This window comes from Phragmites australis, chromosome 16 (assembly GCF_958298935.1).
Source record: "Phragmites australis chromosome 16, lpPhrAust1.1, whole genome shotgun sequence".
NCBI lineage: Eukaryota > Viridiplantae > Streptophyta > Magnoliopsida > Poales > Poaceae > Phragmites > Phragmites australis.
In genome coordinates, this window is record NC_084936.1 from 25,120,529 (window position 1) to 25,143,573 (window position 23,045).

Genomic DNA, 23,045 nt, shown 5'->3' on the forward strand with positions numbered 1-23,045 from the left:
GCATAAAGTTGAGCTTCCTCCTCAAGTTCCTAACATCATTGTTTTTATGTGTGAGCCATTTGTAAAACATTCACAAAGAGGCCACATATTTCTGAATTTTGTCTACTAAATATTTCGGACATCCAAAAAATACTAGATCCAATTAAGCTATCAGGAAGTTACAATCTATTTTCCTGTTGGTGGTTGATTGGTAATTATAGCCAAAATATATTACACATATGATATCTTACTAAAAACATAATAGTTCAAAAGTGATGTAGTAATGCAGGATTTAAGCTAAACTGAAAAAAAAAATGACTAAAAGCCTGAAACATATTTAACACCTATTTTAAGAAAGTGATTAATCAACTATGCTTTCTTTCTATTTTAGAGAAGTGATTAATTAACCAACCATCAGCACGCTCTCCACCTCCCCATTCCTGGCACTTCGCCCGTGCGGATGGAAAGGTCGTCTGTTTTTCCCAATTCAGCTAGATACATAAAAGCATTTTAGTGAGAGCTGCCGTCACCTGCAATGTCTTCCCACCCGCTCACCTTCGTACACAAAAATCCCTCTATTCCGGTTCCCAATTCCGAGATATCAAAAAACATTGCATGAAACTCCAAAACCATATCGATTGGGAAGAGAGGAACAAAATCGATTATGGATGAGGAATTGATGAACTCACCTTCGTGTGCACCTCTCTCAGCTTTTGGTTACCATTCCTCATTGAAATCACATACAAAATGCAAACCCTAATTAGTTGATTTAGGAGCGAGGAATAGAAATCATCTGCGAATGTGTGTGTGTGTGTGTGTGTGTGTGTGTGTGTGAGAGAGAGAGAGAGAGCAAACCTGGAGAAAGAATGGAATGCGTGGAAATGAGCTGGCACACCTCCTAAGATTCGAAAAGGCCTCTCCAAAAACCCTTGTCCTTCTATGCCTCGTTAGATTCTCCAACAACATACCAAATGACATGTGGGCCCATGAGAAATGCAGCATCGGAGGGTATATGCACATGATGTGACAAAAGTTTTCCACCATCAACGCGTGGGCTAGACGCAGATGGGAAAGCCTATGATACTGTCGTGTGAATGGGAGCGGGTGTTGAATCTTCCACGGTGGTCTGTTGATCGATGGATGCACAACGAATGGCGGATGTGAGCATGCGTGCAAGCCAGCATGAGCATGCAAGGTCTGAAAAAAGCCTTTACCTAAACTCAATGTGGGGAGTTTGATCTGAAGTTAACAGTTTGTTTCCGATCAAACATATAGAGAAGTTGCCTGCCATATACGCAACCAATCAGCCATGCATACTAGTATATCCGCCGTCGTGCTTGTTTTAAACGCTAGTTTGTGAAATATGTGATTATAAGGACCCACTTGGACCGTTGATATCTTCCGGTTACAAGGGGCATCGAACTATTTCTTATGAAATAATAATTGAGCCATAGCTTGGTTTTTAGCCTTTAATTAATGAGTTGTCCATTTAGACCTGGTTTTAACGAGTTTTCTAACCAATCATATCGCAACTCCCGTACCTTTAGAACAATGGCAGGGGAGATCCCCATGGTCGAGGTTTTTTATTTCTTATAAAATTTCTACAATCCCTAACAAATCCTAATTCACCAAATGAATAGTCTAAACGTTTGACTGTGACCGCATGCACACGGTGGCTCTCCCTTGCACTACTCGACAGCCACCTCGGTCTCTAGGGACACCACCGAGCCCCTCGAGAGCTTGGGATCGAGTCATCGTGACGTCATCACTGACGTGTGAGTCTAGACTCACGTGTCAACGACGACACGTGATGTCAAAGGATCCCGGTTGGGGAGCTCGACGTCGACCTAGGCCCTCTTACCTAGTGTGACTCCATTGCGCATGTAAATTAGCCTTGAATTGCAAACTGCGCCCCCCCTGTCGGTGACATGGGAACCAAGGGTCCCTGAGTCCCGAGGCCAGAATAGCAGAGTGCCACGTGGCGCCCTCCTTGGGGGGTTATCTCCCAAGGTCCGAGAAGACCAAGTTCTAGGAGAGGGTGCTCGGGGCCATGAACAGTGGCCCCCCGAGCACACGAGTTCCCCAATGACAAGAGAAGTCAGTTCCGGGAGAGAGTGCTCGGGGCCATGAACAGTGGCCCCCGAGCACTCGAGTTCCCCGAGGACCTGAGCAATCAAGTTCCGGGAGAGAGTGCTCGGGGCCATGAACAGTGGCCCCCGAGCACTCGAGTTCCCCGAGGACCCGAGCAGTCAAGTTCCGGGAGAGAGTGCTCGGGGCCATGAACAGTGACCCCGAGAACTCGAGTTCCCCGAGGACCCGAGCAGTCAAGTTCCGGGAGAGAGTGCTCAGGGCCATGAACAGTAGTCCCCGAGCATCCGGTTCCCCGAGGACCAAGAGAGGATATATCCGGGAGAGAATGCTCGGGGTTGTGAACAGTGGCCCCCGAGCACTCACAGTTCCTCGAGGGCCTAAGAAGTCCTTCGCCAGTGGTCCCCACAAGGGCTCAACGGTGAGTTGTTAACTGGTGAGAGGTCCGATGCTGCATTTAAGAGGGCGCGTGGCCTGTCATTTCCAACCACTCCCCCACGCTTGCTGTCAGACCCTGCCACGGATTGGCAGGGAGGCGTGGGGACATTTAATACATGGGTCCCATTGCTCGTCATCCGGCGTGCCTCGGGATAACGTCGCAAGGCTCGAGGCGCAACACCTGTCGCCCTGCTGCGTCAGGCCTGCTCTGACCGGGCGAGCACGCGGGGCAGCTCGGTAGCTGCCCGGTGGGCCCTCCCCACAGCACTCGCCAAAAAGCAGAATGATGACGAACAAGACCGGACGGGGGCACATTTTCAACCCTCCCCGTCACCTCACGCAGCAGCCCATGATGGTTGCTTTCCATTTATGGCGCCTTGGAACTTGCGCCATCCTTTCTGGGCACGCTACCGCCCCGACGGGTATAAAAGAAGGGCGGGCTCCTCGGAGATGGAGGGCCTGAATCTGATACAAGACAGAGAAGACGGAGACCGAGACTTAGATCGATCGAAGAACAAGGAGCACGAAGCTCTAGACTTAGACAAATATTCTTGTAACACAGCAGATCCTCAAAGAGACATTATCAGAGCATTTATAGCATACACACAGGAGTAGGGTGTTATGCTCAGAGCGGCCCGAACCTGTCTAAAAATCCCCTGAGCATTTACTCCTTCCTGCATCCGATCATTCCACCCCACCTGCATCTCATTTACTCCCATTTATTTCACGTACAAAGCAGGTTCAGAATCATCCCCCCAGCCGAATCTCAAAAGGGGTCCCTCTAGATCCTCGCTTGAGGAGTTCACCCTCCGACACCCCCAACCCCCCTGTAATTCTCGTTTGCGATCGAGCCCGTGCATGCTCGCTTCTTGTCAAAACCTTTGCCCCTGTGGCTTAAGGTAACACGATGTTCAGGCGAAGCAGCCCTCCGTTGATTTGTCGAGAAAAAAAAAAGTAAAGCAGGTTCAATGATATTCACAACGGTCCAGGCAAAATATGCAGCAAACAGAACTTGGAAAGAGGAACTGATTAGAATATCAAGGAATGAAGACGATGTACCGGTAAATGCATGTGTGCCGAAGGACAAGCTCCTATCAACATTGAGACTCTCCATGCAAATTTTCTCTATTCACCACATCTTAACTTTCTTAGGGCAGCTCCAGCGAGAGCTATATCCACTATAGCACTGGATGTGGATCGGGAGGCCGCAAAAGCGCTCCAGCGGAGTCCCTATCGAGTGGCACAGTGATACGAGATGCTACGTGACGCCAACAAATTTGCGGCTAGTGAGAGGATGCCGCATCATTATGTGGCGGAGTGACTGTGGAGGACTATAGGTCGGAAGAGAGATAAAAATTAATGAAAGGTAGAAATATAATAGCGACTAAAATAAAAAATAAAAAGTACTATAATAATATTATATATGATGAATTTTAAAATATCTACAGAGATAACCTTAATTCATTCCATTCCCCTTGACATCACTTGATAAAAAATAAAGCCTCATTTTCCTTGCCTTTGTTGAAGAAGGCAAAGGTATTACACGAAAAGATAAAATGTACGTGGAACCTAAGAAACTTTGCACAACCTTTTCGATCGTTCACACAACTTGATGGGGCGATAGATTCACCTTTTTGCATTGTGACATGATTTGCTTTTAAGATATATAGAGTACATGTGACATGATTGACAGCTAGCTCTTGTAATTTTTTGAAGTCATCTCGTTGAGGGGCCATAAACCCGTGCTTTTTTATTCGTAATTAAATACCCCAATTTACCAATATTTGTCAATGTTGATATAAATTGCCGTTTGGCAAATCTGTAAGCGAGGAAATAAGATCAGGTGCAGTAATTGCAATAAATCCTCTATCTATCCTCTACTTTAATTATATAAAAATATTCTAGTTCAATGGAGATCACGATCACGGAACTTTTTACAAAACATGGATGGAGATTTAGCAACAAACTATGTAACGTTTGAGTTGTTAAGAGTCATATAGTTTTTTTACATCTCTCATCAAATACCTTGCGTGCAGCAACTTTGTATTAATAATCGTGTGCATCCCATGCTGCAAAGGCCGGAACGCTTTTTCATTATCTAAAAATGATACTTATTTTGTAGGAATTATTGTGTAGTCATTTCTCATTGACCTTTTCTAGATGACAGCGCTTTCCTTGTCTGTGCAGTGTGCACACATTGGGCTTCAATAGATTGTGTGAAATAGAGGGAAGTATTTAGCCATCAAGTTCATCCAGAGACGCTTCATCGATCTTCTTGAGAAGACCCATGAGAAGGTTAGAGAATCTGTGAAGCTATCCACGTTACATGAGAGTGTGGCTGAGTGTGGCTGAGATTTACACATGAGTGGGAAGTATTTAGCCATCAAGTTCATTCAGAGACGCTTCATCTTGTCGAGAAGACCCATGAGAAGGTTAGAGAATCTCTGTAAAGCAAGGGCACAGTGATGCATGCCATATCCGTCATGCCAGTCACCATGCATGCATTCATGCTCTCGCTACGGCAGACGATGTTCGTACTACCATACCATGCGTAGAAGAACGCACGCTCAGCTCCCGTACGTGTTTGACGACGTGGAACGCAGCTAGCATGCATGCATGTACGAAGCAGCACGTACATGTATGCCTCCAGTGACCACGCGGCACAATGATTCTCTCATCATACTCATGCGTGCCTAGGGATGAACTGGTATGGCGATATGCCTGATGCATGCCGATTTTCTGTTGCAAGTTCTCCACCCAGCATCGGAGTGCAGCTAACTGTACGAATACAAAAAATTCAATATCGGTTGCGAACGTATAGTTTATTATAGTCATTTATTTACGTTAAAATTTATATAAAAATAAATATAAAAAAATTGTAAAGTATATAAAAAAACTAATAGATCAAAAATATTAGGCGAGATAGATAAAGGATCGAGCATCCAAGTTGTACCTGCAATATCTGTGTCCAAGTTGTACCTGCAATACGCGCGCTGCTGATGCAACTCCACAGCTGCAATACGATCAGATAGTACACTACAAAAAAAATTACCGCACGGCAACGCACATTCCGTTACCATTTTACCGCGTGGGGCAGCTCAATCACCTCCTCTGATTGGTAAATTTGGAATGACAGGTTGTGTATCTTGTGCACTCTTGGGGGGCGTGGCTTGTTTTTAGCATCGCCTATCTGTGTTGCGTTTCCCGATGCCCATGCAATCCTTCATGCGTCCTCTCTGACATGCTGTCTCCGACCAAATCATGGCCTAATCTTGACAAAAACAACGTCTTTCCGAGCCCTCCCGGCCCATCGATCCTGCACACACGCAGTATCCCATGAGGCTCCTTGCCTTTCTTCCTCCTCTGGCTAGCGAGGTTGCTCCACGTTCCATGTTGCCTTCTTCTCGCCTCCTCCCTCTCCCTTCACGTGTCACGCCGCTCGCAACAACCACGATCTAGCTAGTCGGTTCTTCCTCCCTGCAGTGTGCGTCTTGGCTTTCTTGGAAGGTTTCTTGAGGCATGACATTGGAGGCCGTGGTGTTCTCTCAAGGACTCTTTGGCTGCTGGGCCAAGGTGCCTCCAGGAGGAGGTGGAGGATGGAGCTTGGGCCATGGGCATGGCGGCGCTATGGAGGGGATGATGAACTTGGAAAGGGGCAGCGCCGCCGCCTACTGGGACGTGGGCGCAAGCTCCTCCATGATGATGCAAGGGGCTGAGGAGCCGGCCAGCGGCTCTGCCGCGCCGCCGCCGGAGCACGGCGGTGGCGGTGGGAATGCAGCAGCTGGTACCGACTTTCCACAAGAGGGAGCTGCGGCGGCGGCGATGTCGCCGCTGCCGGTGGGGAGGAGGAAGCGGCGCAGGGCGAGGAGCGTCAAGAACATGGAGGAGGTGGAGAGCCAGCGGATGACCCACATCGCCGTCGAGCGCAACCGCCGCAAGCAAATGAACGAGTACCTCGCCGTGCTCCGCTCCCTCATGCCGCCGTCCTACGTGCAAAGGGTACGTACACCTATCTAGCTACGGCTTACTTGACCAAGCCGCCATAGTTAATCTCGGTGAAGATGATTTGTGCATTGTGGATGCTGGATATATAGTGTGACCAGGCGTCCATAATTGGCGGCGCAATCAACTACGTCAAGGAGCTCGAGCAGCTGCTCCAGTCCCTGGAGGCGCGGAAACACGCCCACAACCGGCCCCCCGGCGCTAGCGACGCTGCGGCGCCCTTCGCCGGCTTCTTCACCTTTCCGCAGTACTCCATGAGCGCCGGTGCCCGTTCCACCACCACAGCAAACGCGTACCCTGCAGACGACGACGGCAATGACAATGCGGACGGCGACGACGCTTCGGGCTCGAGGCAATCGTCGGTGGCGGACATCGAGGTGACCATGGTGGAGAGCCACGCCAACCTGAAATTGCTGTCCCGGCGGCGGCCGAGGCAGCTGCTGCGAGTGGTCGCCGGGCTGCAGGGCAACCGGCTCACCGTACTGCACCTCAACGTGACTAGCGCCGGCCAGATGGCCCTCTACTCTCTTGGCCTCAAGGTACCTTCTCCCCAGCCTGCATCGTAGAGCTAGAGAACGGAAGATCGATCATTTTTATGTCCTAATTAATGACCTGAACTTCTCCTCTCTGTCTGTTTGACGGCTGCCGGCTGCAGGTGGAAGACGACTGCGCGCTCTCGTCGGTGGACGACATCGCAGCGGCGGTCCACCGCATCGTCGAGGCCATCGAGCACGAGGAGGAAGAGCAGGGCGGCAGCGAGCTGAGATCAGAGACCGAATGCAACAGTGCATGCATGTAATAAAATTGTACTGCTAGTAAGCTTTGATGTTTGAACCGATTTATGCGTCTAGTACAATCTGATTTCTGGATTTGTTCTAGAATATGTGATCGTACGGCATCGTAGGCAGGACGTAGTACACGCATTGATTGTGTGCAGCGACGAGCTCGGCTCTGTAGCATCCAATGCGAGTAGCGATGGAAAGGGTATTTAATGTGTAGTTTTAGATTACTATTTAATTTATTTATTTTTAATTTAATTAGGCAAAATTGAATCTTTCGGTTTTTTTAGTTTTGGACCACGCAATGACAAAAAGAATCTAAACTTGCATCCATAAACACGAGTTACTGCTCGCTGTGGGGATGAAAATGGTCGAAAAATATTTAAATTCACTTTCACTTTCATATTTGTTTCGGAATCAAAATCGGAAACGATAACGTTGGAAACCATTAAAATATTGGAGATATCAGAAACTTCGAAAACAAAGCTATCAAGACGGAAACATATCGATTATGGTAGGAAACCGATAGTTTAGATCGGAAATACTGCCCCGTAAAATATAACTCAAACAACAAGTATCCATACAATCGTTATGATACGTTTAAGTCTTAACTTAACCATATAACGATATAACTCATAACTCGTCTATTCAACAATACTAATCTTAACTTGGGTATTCGAATAAGTCTTAACTCGACCATATAAGATATAATATATTTACATTAGATAATTTATAATTCATTCAATATATTGATACCACAATTCAAAACTATTCCATAAGTACCACAAAATGTACTACAACATAAAAATACAAAAAAACCCATCTATTATATAAAAAATATGAAATGACTAGGGTGCACCTGTTCATCTTACTATTTTAAAGCCTCTTGCTTGATACAGAGTTGAGACCTTAAAAAATTAGAATGGTATGAGTTTGAAAAAAAGGGAAATTATTCGAAATTTACTTGGAAATTTTCAGTGAAATATAACAGCCGGTTATCTTACTATTTTAAGATCTCTTGCTGGGTATGGAATTGAAACTTGTAAAAATTAGAATGATCCGAGTCTAAAAAAAATGAAATTATTCGAAGTTTACTCCAAAATTTCAGTAAAATATGATATTTTGAAAATACGATTAGAAATCAGACTAATTTTCTTTATTATGTTTTTGTATTTGTATGCGGTTTTATATAACTTCTAGAGAAATCAGAAACGATAACGATATCGGTCTACTCCGCTGCTTAACGCTGGTAAGCCAAGTGATGGCGAGAGCTGGAAATGATAGGAAAAGACGTGCTCCTCATTCCGTCGCATTGAACCATGCGAGAAAAGATTCTAGGACAGAGCCCCTTTACCATGCAGAACCTTTTCCCTTTTCTGTCTAGAAATGATTGAGTCCATTGCTAAAGTCCCTCTGATTTGATGCGTCTCCGTTGAGATGGCCTTCTTTTTTCTTAAAAAAAATGTAAGTATTAAAGTTACGTTGATTTGTATCTAATATTATCATATCTAAATTTAGTTATGACTTAGATTTTTAAACAGCGGTTTAGTTGACGGTTGTAACTATAGCAACCTATACTTTATTAGCTGTCTGATCTATATATCATACATTCAGTTTTTTTTTTACTAAATTTAGTCACACTTATGAAATTAAAAAGTTATTCACTCTACTTTTTATGACAAACTATATTTAACTGAGACTAATTGTAGCAAGTATAGACAAAACATATCCTAAACCAATGGAACGACAAGGAAACACGTGGTGCGTGCTCCCTACTGTCGAGACTTGAAAGTCACTAGCCATTGATCTCAGTACCTCACAAAGAAAACGACAATACAGTATTGTAATACAGCTCCCCCAAAGCAAGAAGAAACATGATCTTCTCCGTAGAACTTAGTATTTTTCAGGCGGTTTACTCGACAGCCACCTCTACGGCTCTACCAACCGAAACAAGCGCTCGGTTCCACTACCAAATACCTTAGTAGCCAGTCTATGACTATGGATCAACGTGCCAATAGACCACAACAACATGATCTGATGAGTAGTCAATCACTTCACTAAAACTGAAGGAAAAATGCATATGAGATCTGATGGTCCAATCAAGCCTTACCATTGGAAGGGAATGGCAAATTAAGGTACCATGAACAGAAAGAGGGGTCCGGCCAGTACAGCAGCGCAGCAGCATCCATGATTACACAGCTTCCAAATTCTTGTTGTGGATCTCTGGTAATCATGGATGCTGCTGTGGATCTCTGGTAGTCAGCAGAGGTTGAAGAAACGGAAACGTTAAAAATAACGCAACAATAATTTGGGCACTACATGGGGTCATATACCCTGTCCTTTTGTCTATCAACATAGAAAAAGAGGCTTACATTGAGCTGACTAACCGCAAAGAGTTGTACTCACGGTGGCCATCCAACATATCTGATCAGTGAACCAAATTTGGACATCAAAACTGGTGAATTCGGTCTCATTCAAAGTACAAATTTTAGGTATCAGCATATCATAGAGAAAAAATCGACACCAGAAATTCTACAGATAGAAGAAGATCTGTGAATCTACGATGAACTAAGCCACGTGGAACATTCGGTATTTCGATCTCGTAATTTAGGCTCAAACAATTAGCATCTCAGAGAACTAGATTTTTAGAGGTAACATGGCAAGACATAATTCATGTAACTAACAGGATAGAACATAGCACACTGGAGAAAACAGACGTATTTTACCATATAAAGACAAACAAATAAGTAGCTTGACAGCTTTCAATATCATATATCATTGGATGTTTCCAAACTTAGACCAATAATTTACACGTCTGAGTGGCCTACTTATTGTTTGATATTATGCTGCTGTCTGAAAGGAATCACTTGAAGTAGGCCAAGAACATCGCTGAATAAACACGACAAGAATAACTTTATCAGAAAGATTCCTGTATAGCTACAATATGTCGGACGAAGTATTCTTAAATTACAGAGACGTTAATAGATGTAAAAAATCAACAGGAACCAATTAGTTGTACTGATGAAACCTTCCAAGAAATAGGTTAACATTAAATTGAAAATAAATTTACGTTCCCGCATTTATATTCTTGTAATTTACTTTCTTAGATAGGTTATAAATGCTTTGATCGGTAAGTAGACACACTAGATAAACTAGAGCATATTTAGATAGAAATTGATATAAATTTATCTTGTGTTGTTTTTGGAGTCAAAATAGTTTTAAATGTCATAATTCATCTATTCTATTTGGACGTCGTCCATCCCTTGAATTGGTATCAGAGCTAGAGCTCATATCTAGCTCTATAATTTGTGTTAGAGCTTCACATCTTTCATAAGGTTTCGTCAATTCAAGAGTATTTGAGCCTTAGTCTCATTGTGACCGGTTAGCTTCACCGTCTAGTGAGTTATGACGTTCGGGGTTAGAATGGATTTTTATAATGCTCCACTTTTCGATGGCACAAACTTTCCCGTGGAAAATTCTAATGACTTGTTATTTGCAAGCCGGAGGGTTAGATGTTTAGAGAGTCATCGAGGAAGGAACGAGGCAACGCATCACCGATAAGGAGAGGCAATTAGATGCATTGGTCAAGAATATCCTTTTATCATCTATATGTGTTGATGCAATTAATCGTGTTTATTCTCTCACAAATACACATGATATTTGGACTAGTCTTATTGAAATACATGAAGGTACAAAGAATGTGTGCAGTGAGAAATATCATGTGCTTGTTATTAAGCTCAATGGCATCAAGCAACTACCCCATAAAAATGCTAATGATATGTATTCTCGTTTGAACATTCTTGTTAATAAGATCAATGAGCTAGGTTTGACGCTAATTGAAGAAGATCAAGTGGTGAGAAGAATACTTCAAGCTCTTCTTCCAAAGTATAAGTTGATAGTATCCATCATCTACAACAACAATGACATCAAGAAGATGACTCTAAGTCAAGTGCTCGGTAAGATCACCATGAGATGACAGTGAATATAGGGTGGAAGCTTCTTCCTCATCCGACACCAAGAATCTTACTCTCAAAAGCAAGCAAGCTCAATACCAACACATGAAGACACATATGAGGACACAAGAGCAAAAGTCAAGCTCGAACGGAGATGATGGTGATCAAGATGAAGAGGGATATGAAGAGGATGATCAAAGCACAACAAGTGATGAAGAAATTGATCCTAAGATGGTCAAACTCTTCTCAAAGTTAGAGAAGAATATGAAGATGATCAATGCCAAGGTTGATCATCCTGTCTTCATTGAATAGTTGGTCAACACAATTGATCACATCAAGAAGGAGAAGAAGACCAAAATGAAGAAGAGGGAAACAAGAGGAAGAGCCAAGGCATTCTCAAGCTCAAATGATGAAAGCTTCACCATCCTCCCCTTCAAGAAAAGCTCTTCCTCAAGGTTGTCATTACATAAGTCGTCATTGCGTAAGTCATCTCACAAATGCCTTATGACCAAAGGTATGGATAGCGATGTAAGTGATGATGAATTCAATGAGAATTCTCCTTTCTATGATGAACTCCTTCATTTGATCAATGAACAAAAAATAGCCCTTAAAAATAATATAAAGAGCTTAAGAAATTCAATGCATTTAATGGTATTCATGCTATCTTTGTTTCTAATTATAAACAATTATTGTGCAAATTTAATTTGCTAAATAAGGAGCATGAAGAGCTTAAAGCTAAATTTGAGTGCATTGAATATCAAACTAAGGTCCTTTTGAAGCAATCTATCTCTCTATCTAATTATAATTATAAGGTAGATGCTTCTACTTCTTGCAATGATTTAATCGATTTATCATGCTCACCCCTTTATAATGAGATTTATGTTGAGAATGTTGTTGTAGAACCATGTAATGACCTCATTGAGCAAGAAAAATGATGAGCTCAAGCAAGAAGTAGAAAAGCTCAAGAAGAACTTGGCAATACTAAAGGGCAAGAATAATATCCAACCTCCTCAAGATAACCATGCAACCATAGTGAACAAACTTGCAGATGGGTCCACCGTGACATGCTTCAAATACCATCAAGAAGCTCATAAGTCATTCCAATGCAAACAAGTAAAGAAGGAGACTAAGGAGAAGAAGAAGATGGTAAACCTCTTGAACAAGATCTCCAACCTCTACACCAAGCCTAACTACAAGATCAAGACCAAGAGCAACCACTACAAACTCAAGAAAAAAGAAAATAGCAAAGTGGTTATACACATGGTTGAGAGAAAGGACCGGAAATAGAATCAACCCATTTGGGTGCTCAAGGAAATCATCACCAATATGAAGGGCCCCAATCGGTTTAGGTTTAAAAGAAGAATTGAAGCCCGAAACGGCTATGGGGATTTAGAGACTTGGCTTACAAAATGAAGTGAAGATTCAAACAAGAAAGCCAAGTATACAAGATGTACGTATTGATGAAGATCATGATCATCACGTACCTAAATCCCCATCTAAAGGTAAAAGAGGTAAATAGTAGCTAGACTTATGTTTATGTATTTTGTTTTTCTCTTCTAGCTTATTTGCCTTGTCTAGGATTGCATATATTTATTCGTTGCAATGTCTAGTGTAGGTTTTCATATGGTAGGTTGCTTGTGTTTATCTCTAACCTATGAGCAACCTATGTGGTTTATTAGTTGTAGGTTATTTACATGGCACTAATATTTACAATTGGTATCTTTCATGTATCATGATCTAATCTATAGGATAAATCCTCATTATTATTGATAATAAGTGCATATATATCTCACAAGTATTCAACACTTGTATGCACACATTTAGGAGGAGTATATCCTATAAGTTGTGATTTCACTACATCAAAACACCTCATCAGTACCGATTCAATATCGTCATCAGTGACGGGTTTTGAACCAACACTGATTACTCGTCACTGATAGTCACTGACTATCAGTGCCGGGTATAGAACCGACACTGAAAATCACTATCAGTGCTGGTTGGTGGCTCCAACCGGCACTGATAGTCGGTCTCGATTCAACGTTTTTCGGGTCGAAAAAGTTCCAATTTTTTTTTGTGACAGAGACACCCGACCAGAGGCTGCCCACCCGATCACACCCAATATTCGCAAAGTCACGTGATATTCGCTCACATGAGGAAACAAAGACTCGGACTCAAGACCTCACAGCCTGTGCGTACGCATGACCCCTCTAACCATCTCAGCTATCGTCCATTCGTGAGTATAGTAGCAAAATAAATCCTTTTGACATCTTCTGACTGAACATTTGAATAGCTATTTGGATATCTAAATGATCTTAAATAAAAAAGTGATCAAATAAAAAGTTGTAGATCTCGTCTAGAGCTATAATTTTCATATAAAGTTTTTCTCCATCCGACATCGTGTGAAAAGTTATGATTTTTTTAATGTGAGCTGTCATCGACCACTGCTGCAACTTTATTATAATTATTTGGGCATTTAAATGATCTCAAATTAAAAAGTTTTCAACTACAAAGTTTTAGATCTCATCGAGAGCTATAATTTTTATATAAAGTTTTTCCCCATCTGACTCCGTGTGAAAAAGTTATTAATTTTTTAAGATGAGCTGTGATAGTAATAATTATAAGTGGCAGTTCGTAACTAGAACCTGCACTAATACTGATTATCAGTGCAAGTTCGTGTCTAGAACCGGCACTGATACTGATTATCAGTGCTGGTTTGTGTTTAGAACCTGCGCTGATACAGTCATTATCAGTGCCGGTTCGTGCTAAGAACCAACATTAATAGTGACTATCAGTAGGTCTATTAGGTCATGATTGTGATTTTGGTGATTAATGATAATATAGTCAAAGAGACTAGCATGTTTATCAAGAATATATGTTAGTAGGTCTCATAGATGCAATACATGAAGAAGCCACAGCAGCCGGAACAAAGTTGGACTGAATTGGAGAAGTCCCAAGAAGATTTCCCTCACCGGATGGTCCGGTGCAATGGGTGTTTGAACTCACCGAAGTATATTGTCAAACGGGAGAGAAGCCTGAAGACTTCATCGGAAGGTCCAGTATTTGAGCAGAGTGCTCACTGGAGCAATTTGTCCAGAGAATGTGTTGTGATGAAGAATGAAGGTTAAGCTTCACCGGATAGCCCGGTGATCAGTGGGAGTTGTACCGGAGCATTTCCAGAGAAAAGAAGAAAAGGCTCAACTAACAGGATGGTTCGGTGTTGAGAAGGATGAATGCATCAGAGCATTATTACCAGAAAAGGATGCAACCGTTGAAGATCGAAGGTTCAACCCATCGGATGATCCGGTGTGAATGGAATGAACATCACACAATACACCAGACAATAAATAGTGTAACAAGGCATAACAAAGTTCAACGCAATGGATGATCCGGTGATGAAGGCTGTGTAACACCGGAGCATTATTTTCAGAGAGGGTTGCATTGGCTTGGTTGGCTGAAATCAACTCATCAGATAGTCCGGTGATGAAGTGATGTGCACCGGATGCATACACTGGAGCAATTTACACAGAGAAGAAGGAAAGGCTCGGATGGCTCAGGATAACTCACCAGATAGTCTGGTGATGGTGGTGAAGTATACACTGGAGTGTCCGGTGTTCACGGAGGCTTGAGTGAGTTCCAACGACTAATTTGTGAGAGTATACTCACCGGAAGATCCGGTGTTAGTACTATTGTTCTCAACGGATCATCCGGTGTTAACAGCTTTTTAGAGCCGTTGGGTTAACGGCTAGTGCATAAGTTTGAGGCTATAAATATCCACCAACATAGCCATTTGATGGACTGGAGTCCAGAGAAGTTCATGTACACCTGAGAAGACATCCAAGCCACCAAAGTGCTTAATGTGATTATCCAAGGTAATTAAGCACAAGACTAGAGAGTGGTTAGTGCTTATAGACTTAGAGAGAGTGTTGCTAGATGATTCCTACCTAGAGAGTGGATCAAGGAGTGATCCAACCTTGTAACAAGTGTACGCCAGCACCTTGGAGTCTTGATGACTCACCGACAAGCTTGTTGACCCTCCGACTTGGTGTGGAGCGGTAGCAAGGCGATTGTGCGGGGACACGAAGACCTTTGTCTTAGTGGATTAAGCTCCGAAGTAATCACGGTGGCAAGGAACCGGAAGAGAGACTAGTGGTGAGACCTTGCCTTAGTGGCTTGGTGGCTCATCCGAGTGGAGACATTGTCTTTGTAACTTGATAGCTCAAGAGCTGTGACCGGATGCCAACCTGGAGCATATCCTTTATGGAGCTCCAACATAGATTAGGGGTGGTATTCATACCATCGATACCACAGGAAAAAAAATTCTTGTACCGAGTTTGCTCTCTCTACCTTATTTACGTTTCGCATTTACATTCTTGCAATTTAACTTCTTAGATAAGTTGCAAGTGTCTTGATCGATAGAGTAGACACACTAGATAAACCTAGAGCACATTTAGATAGAAATTGATATAGATTTATCTTGTGTTAATTTTGAAGCTGAAATAGTTCTAAGTGTTCTAATTCACCCCTTGTTTTAGGATATCACCGATCCTTTCACCGGGCTACGATCCGTTAATGCCTTTTGCTTTTGTTATAAGATAGTTCGATGTAGCTTTTTATTTTAAAATTAGATGCCTAGCTGACTACAACTTTGGACAACTATTGGTGTAAACTGGTCGATAATATGAAATGAGACCAGGGTCTTTCCCTTTAAATTCTACATAAAAACGATGAGAATAAATATCCATTTTCCGATGACAAAATTTACTCTTATGAGAAGTGAAATAAAGAGTTCATTATATTTCAAAATTGAAGGAAATTGAAGAAATAATGGGTTCATCAAATATGCAGTTATAACCAATCTGGCTTGGCTCTCTCACCCTGAGTTCAAACCTAAAATTTCTAAAATCTAGGCCAAACTGGTGATGGCTAAATCCAGCTTTGATGTTTAGTCAATTAAAGAAAAAAGAATTAGGAAGTTTTCAAAGGGATGGGGGAACAATATTAGAGGAGAAGCTAGGAGAAGGAAGAAAAATCTCAATGATGAACTCATTGCTCTTGAAAATCTTGAGGATGATGATATTCTTAATGAGACTCAACATAGAAGAAAAAGTGATATCCAGTTTGAGCTGATGCATATGTTGGAAGAAGAGGAAATTTACTAGAACAAAAGATTCAACTGTAAGTGGCTTTTAAAATGGAACAACAACACTGAATTTTTTCATAGAATTGCCAACGGCAGAAAAAGAAAGAATATTATATTCTACCTCCAACAGGATGGCCCCGATCATTGGCCTATTGAATTCTACCAACAATGCTGGGACATCATTGAGTTGGATTTCATGAGAATGTTCCATGACTTCTACAACCATGATTTAAACATTTGTAGGTTGAATTATGGGATCATTACTCTTCTGCCAAAACTGAAAGAGGCCAACAAAAAATCAATAATACAGGTCTATATACCTCTTAAATGTCAGCTACAAGATCTTTACTAAGGTGCTGACCTTGAGACTCAAAAAGTACATGCATAGACTGATAGATCGGTTCCAAAATGCCTTTATAAAAGATAGAAACATAATGGAGGGGATAATGTGCCTCCATGAAATCATGCATGATACCAGAATAAAAGAGAAGAATGGCCTGGTACTGAAACTGGACTTTGAAAAGGCATACAATAAGGTCAATTAGGATTTCCTATTCAAATGCCTTGAACAAAGAGGGTTCAATGAGAAATGGTGTCGTTGGATGAAAGCAGTAGTGACTCGAGGAACCATCAGTGTGAAAGTAAATAGAAAGGTTGGGGCTTATTTTCAAAGGAAAAAAGGTGTCAGGCAATGGGAGTCTTTGTCCCCATTTCTTTTCAACATTGCCGTTGATACCCTTGCTAAGATGATAGCTATGACCAAACAAAATCAACTTATTGAAGGTTTGATACCAAACTATATTGAGAATGGGGTGGTCATTCTTCAATATGCAGGTGACATGATAATTCTTACGGAAGATAAGGAAGAAATGGCAATCAATCTGAAACTGCTCCTTTGTAACTATGAATCCATGTCTAGCCTCAAAATTAACTTTCAAAAAAGTGAGGTGCTCATGATAGGCCAGGAGGAGGGAAAGAAGCATTTCTATGCTGAAATATTTAATTGTGCCATTGAAGAATGGCCTATTAAGTACCTTAGGGTCCCTGTGAACAGCAATAGGCTTCTTGTGAAGCATTGGTCACCTTTGGACGAGAAATTATTAAAAAGACTAGATGGATGGCAAGGCAGTGCTCTTACCTTGAGGGGCAGAACCACTCTGGTAAACTCCAGTTTGAGCAGTGTGTCCATTTATCACATGTCATGTATTTACTTCCTAAAATTATACAGACAAAATTGAATAAAATTAGGAAGAAATTCTTTTGGCAAGGGTAGAACTAGAAAAAAAATACCATCTAGTCAAGTGGGATAAAGTGTGTCCCCCCCCCCCCCTAAAAAAAAGAAATGGGTCTGCGAATACAAAATATTAGAAAACTTAATGTTAGTTTGTTGTGTAAATGGTGGTGAAAACTTGAAAATGAAGATGGCATATAACAACAGATTGTAGAGAAAAAAATACATAAAAGGCAGTTGTGTTTCCCAAATTAAGTCTAACCCCAATCGTTCCCATGTGTGGAATGATCTTCTAAAGGTAAAAAGCCTATATTTGGCTGGTAGAAAAATGAGAATTGGGAATGACACCAAGACTAACTTCTGGAGAGATGCTTGATGTGGTGAGGTCTCTTTCATCGATAAATTTAAGGATCTCTTTGAGATTTGCAATGACCAAAACGTGAGTGTTGCAACTGTTGCCTCAGAAAATTGGAATCTTTCATACAGAAGATGGCTTAATGTAGATCTCCAAGGCCAGCTGAGAAGATTGAGAGATGTCATAATGACTTGTACCTTGTCCACCGAGAAAGACCAACCTATTTGGCAGTGGGAGAGCTCAGGATTTTTTTTTGTGAAATCAATGTGCAATCACTTATGTAGAAACCAGAATGGTTTGCATCATAATGTAATCTGGAAAGCTAAAATTCCTGTGAAAATCAAAATTTTCACGTGGCTCTTATATCAGAATGACATTCTTACCAAGGATAATCTAGTCAGGAGGAATTGGAAGGGAGATCCCAAATGCATGTTATGTTGTGAATCTGAGAGCATTATCCACCTATTCTTTACTTGCACCATGGCTAAATATATATGGAGTTTAGTTGAGTTGGTAATTAGGGCTAACTGTCGGCTAGAAAACACTAAGAAGTATTTCCTTTGGATCAATCACTTCCTCCCCGAAAGGGAAATTACTACATGATAGCCTTAGCTGCTATTATTTGGGTTGTCTCGACAATGAGGAATAGAGTTGTTTTTTATTAATAAAACCCGGTTCGATCTCCCACCGAGATTGTATGTTGTGCATGTTCCTTTTTGCAATATTGGTAGATCTCCAAGATGAGCAACACAAGGCTGTGCTGGTGGTCGGAGCGAAAACCCTATAGGAGATAGTGCTCCTTACCCCAAGAAGCAGAACGAGGAAGCTGCAAGAAGTGCAAGGTTGCAAAATGAAGAAATGACATAGGCAGGTGCAATCGTCGAGATCAACTAGAAGGTTTAGCGTTGGTGGGCTGAAGATTGCAAGAGGGTTGCTGATGTCTCTTTTGTCTTCATCCTTGTACTTTAAAGCTTGTATATCATTACCAGGGGTTGCGAACGATGTGTGATTTGTTTGATGCTTTTGTTGTTTGTTTGATGTAACGTTGTGGTGGCCTTGCTGCTGGGTTTTGCTTATGGGCAGCACTTGGTGCTGCGCCAACAATCGGAGTCACCTTAACTTAGTGTTTAGCTTATGGGTCTATAATTATTTTAGTCCGTTTGTTTAAACAGTCTGTAGTTTCGTTGCTCTTTGGTTATAAAATTTGGGGATGACCCGTTCTAAAAAAACCAATCTGGTGAAATATACTGGAAAAGGATATAAGAATGTATAGTGGATTAGTGGGGGTGTCCTCAGTGTACAAATTTGTCAAATATTCTACTAGTTACGCCAAATTTTCTTCTCATTTCTACATTATGAACATCTCGGTTCATAAACCTAAGATTATCGAGCTAGCTAGCAACCGGAAGCTAATGCAGCTAGAACCTGAACATTCCACGGCATCTGTTTCAGAATGATGCTATGGATCGGTGTGAAAGGAAAAAAATATGTATGTGCACCACAGGCTATGCTAACGTACGATAGATAATTCAGCCACTCCATAAGATTTTTTTTTTAAGTGACACTCCACAAGATTTCGATGAATTCAATATTTTCTTTTCAAAAAAGTACAAGCCAATTGTTTCTCCGTTGGTGATATTTACTAGAGGCAATTATAAAGATGATTGTATCACATCTATATTGAATTTTTAATTATTTTATTTTATTAAAAATTTGCAAAAATAATAGCCAAATTCACTAAATTGCAAGAATAAGTACATGTCAGCATGCGGAGCGTCTACTAGAGACCTGTCGGCACTGTGCATGCCAACTTCCTATGTGGTAATGAACCTAGAGACCTGTATGCATGCATAGTATTGACAGGTCATAGGCCCGACGAAACGGGGGCGCCACAAAGGCTTTTGATGGACCGAGGAGACATGCCAACACTCAGAGTGCCGACAAATACCACGTCATGGCCTGTCAGTACTCCAAATGCCGACAGGTGCCAGCTCAGGCCTTTCTCACCTCTCAACTATAATGTTTTCCTCAACTCCATCAAACCCATCTAAGAAATATTGGGCGACTTCCATCGATCCTCCATGGGGTCAAACGTTGATGTACTTCTATGACGACCCTTTAGCCTTCGTGAGTCACAGGACATCTCCTACACCTACGGTAGACGTTTCTTCATGTGTACCAACTATCAATACGACCCACCTCGACATGGACCATATGACTACCTACCGATATATCGACATAGATCACTCATGTGGCAGTTTTCATATGATTTCATGCATCGTCTTACTAATCTTTCCTCTTGTTTTATTTGTCTAGTCTACTCCATCTATCTGTGACTTCATGGGATGGTTGGACATGGAGCAAAACTGAGAACCAGAAGCGGTAGGTTGACATGAGCATGCGTAGAGGAGGCAAGCTTACGGATGCCGGGAGTATGAGCAACAACATTAGAGGAGAAGGCACGCATGAGGAAGATAATGAAGGAGCGCACCGTGGCTGAAGCACGCAAGGGTGAGAGGGAAATGAAGCAGGAGATGGTCTGTCGCGCTAATGCGGTAGGCCCCGATGCTCTTAGAAATGACAAATATCCTATGTGCACTCAGTAGAGCATCTATTATAACTCGTCATGTTTTCATTCTCTAAGGCATGTTAAGTTTAACAGCGACACGCTATTAGGTTAGTCTTTAGGTGTATCGTACATGTCAATGTTTGTTGTCCTCATCTCTTTATGGTTATGATCAATTCACGCAACGACGAAAAACCCAATATCTCATGTAATGCTTATTAGTGTATGTAACATTTGTGCCGAGTTTTATGATAATTGTGCTCCACAACTACTATTGTTCGAAATAATATTTTGTATTATCCCAATTTTACTTCACTATAAAATTTACTCACATAGTTTTACATCAACTAAATAAAGAAATATAGATAAAATTATATTGAACCAAAATTAAGGAAAAAAATGAACCATGCTGTGATACCATTTAGATTACTATTTGCACAATAAACATTTTCAGCCGTTCAATATCCGCACACCTCATTACCTTAGCTTCTTCATAGCCGTAGTTGATGTTCATTTTCAGAAGAGTTTGAGTTCTTCTATAGGATATTGCGCGGATATACACTGAGTTTTATTATAGCTGTGCCTAATACATAGTTCTTCCTAAATTAACAAATATATTAATAAAAATGAAAAAAATAAAGAAAGGCCACATATCGGCACACCATTCGCTGACAGGTTTGTCGGCTATCACCTATCTCGACAACCATATTGGTGTCTGACCGGGGGCCTGTTGGATCGCAGAGTGCTGACAGGTCCCTAGTTGGCACTTCGCATGCCGATATGTGCATATTCTTACAATTTAGTGAATTTGGCTATTATTTTTGCAATTTTGTAATAAAATAATATTATTTAAAAATTCTATTTATATTTATGTACTTTTAAATAATATGATATTATACTTTATGGATAATTATTATTTACATTGATAAGCAAGTATGTTACTTGTTTGTAAAGCTCTTTGTTTATATTATGATATTATTCTAAATGATTTCTAGTCTCATATCATAGTGATGATTAAATGACTGACATATATATTGATTGATGTTCATGTTTCACAGATCACATATATAGAGATATCAAATCAATAATGTGGACACATGTTATGGAGTATAATGTCGGATTGACACATCAAGACACTACTAGATTATTATGTGATGTGCCATCAATTGTAGTCTTGGATAGCGTACCTACATGATCACTAGATCTGAGATCATCATTGATCCACATTTGTGTAGTAGCATACTTAGGGGTTGTTAAATGCTACTCTGTAACTGTATAGTTTTCAGGTATGATATAAAATATAGTCATGGGAGTGTAAATGATCAAGATAGAATTTGCCACTCCTAGATATCAAGAGAGATATTTCTAAGCCCCTCAATATGGTTGGATTAAAAAAGTATATGGTTACACCAATGTAATTAAAGAGTTAATCATAAGTTAGCAATCTATTACAAGACCGAGTGAATAGTCGAGCTATCACAAGGATGACACGTATCTTATCAATCTGGAGCTTAACTGATATCGTGCGGTATAGAGATCGATGCATGTATATATCCAGGTTCAACCGATATGATCTTTGTGTGTGTTCATGAGTCAACATGTCATGTTAGGTAACACTATTGACTTGTGGTACAGAAAGGGTTTTTGGGTCGCAACTATTTACATATGAGTATAACGTGCCACACATTTAATGGATTATAACAATTATTTCAACTGGATTCGTACGTTGCCTACACAGATAACTATTCGTGAGGATTTAGAGTCCTAATAGGCTTCTAACGTGGTAACCCATTTACGGGCTCTATATAAGTGGAGGCGTGAGTCTATGAGTGAGTCAATCATCCCACCCTAAAATCCTAGCCTCCACCTGACCTCCCCACGAAACCCTAACTGGGCACGCGATGCTAGCATACTGGCGCACGATGTTCCACCTCTGAACATGCAGATACTATGAAGGTGTTACTATTGTTGTTGTGGTACTGATCAGCGATGACGATGCGAGGTTGCTGTTGGGACAATCGTCTACTTCTAAGTGAGCATGAGATTATGCGAGAAGATGTTCGTCTCGTGACAAGATCGACTAGTCCCTTAACATCGATGTGCGTGATGTTGGACTGAGCTACTCCAACTCTTCTACTACTACTTGCACGTCTAGTGATAATGATCTATGATCTCCTACTTACATGATTTTCTGATTAAACATGGTAGAAAATTTTAATTTATGATAACATCTCCACCAGTTTATTAACTCAATATCTCAAATCTTTTCAGAAGTTGGACTGTTGCTACTCAGGTAAAACACAAGATAGATGGTAGAGATAATCTAAGTATGAAGATGCTGGATCTCAAAATTGCTAACTCAAATTTGTCACGCTACATGGTTATCACTTGACACGGATACAATCTACTTTGAATTAAACCACTGGTAAACGAAGAAAAGGGGGAAGTTGTGGAAAGAAGGCAGTGCCACTAACTACTCTAAAGCACTCCATAATTGCAAGGGAGAGCTGTGTA

At 41.3% G+C, this 23,045-nt stretch overlaps 1 protein-coding gene across 1 annotated transcript; it reads left to right on the forward strand.

The window, feature by feature from the left end:
• Positions 1 to 5,731: 5,731 nt before the first annotated feature.
• LOC133895809 (transcription factor bHLH94-like) lies at positions 5,732 to 7,486 on the forward strand. Its single transcript, XM_062336327.1, has 3 exons — positions 5,732 to 6,504; positions 6,600 to 7,046; positions 7,163 to 7,486. The coding sequence occupies exons 1-3, from the start codon at positions 6,025 to 6,027 to the stop codon at positions 7,304 to 7,306; spliced, it is 1,071 nt and encodes a 356-aa protein (XP_062192311.1). The 5' UTR covers positions 5,732 to 6,024; the 3' UTR covers positions 7,307 to 7,486.
• The last annotated feature ends 15,559 nt before the right edge of the window (positions 7,487 to 23,045 follow it).

Excerpts from the sequence above, each read along its gene's own strand:
- LOC133895809 (XM_062336327.1), top strand. The coding sequence starts at position 6,025 with ATGACATTGGAGGCCGTGGTGTTCTCTCAAGGACTCTTTGGCTGCTGG. Across the intron at positions 6,505-6,599 it reads CGCCGTCCTACGTGCAAAGG|TGTGACCAGGCGTCCATAAT; the intron begins GTACGTACACCT and ends CTGGATATATAG. Across the intron at positions 7,047-7,162 it reads TCTACTCTCTTGGCCTCAAG|GTGGAAGACGACTGCGCGCT; the intron begins GTACCTTCTCCC and ends TGCCGGCTGCAG.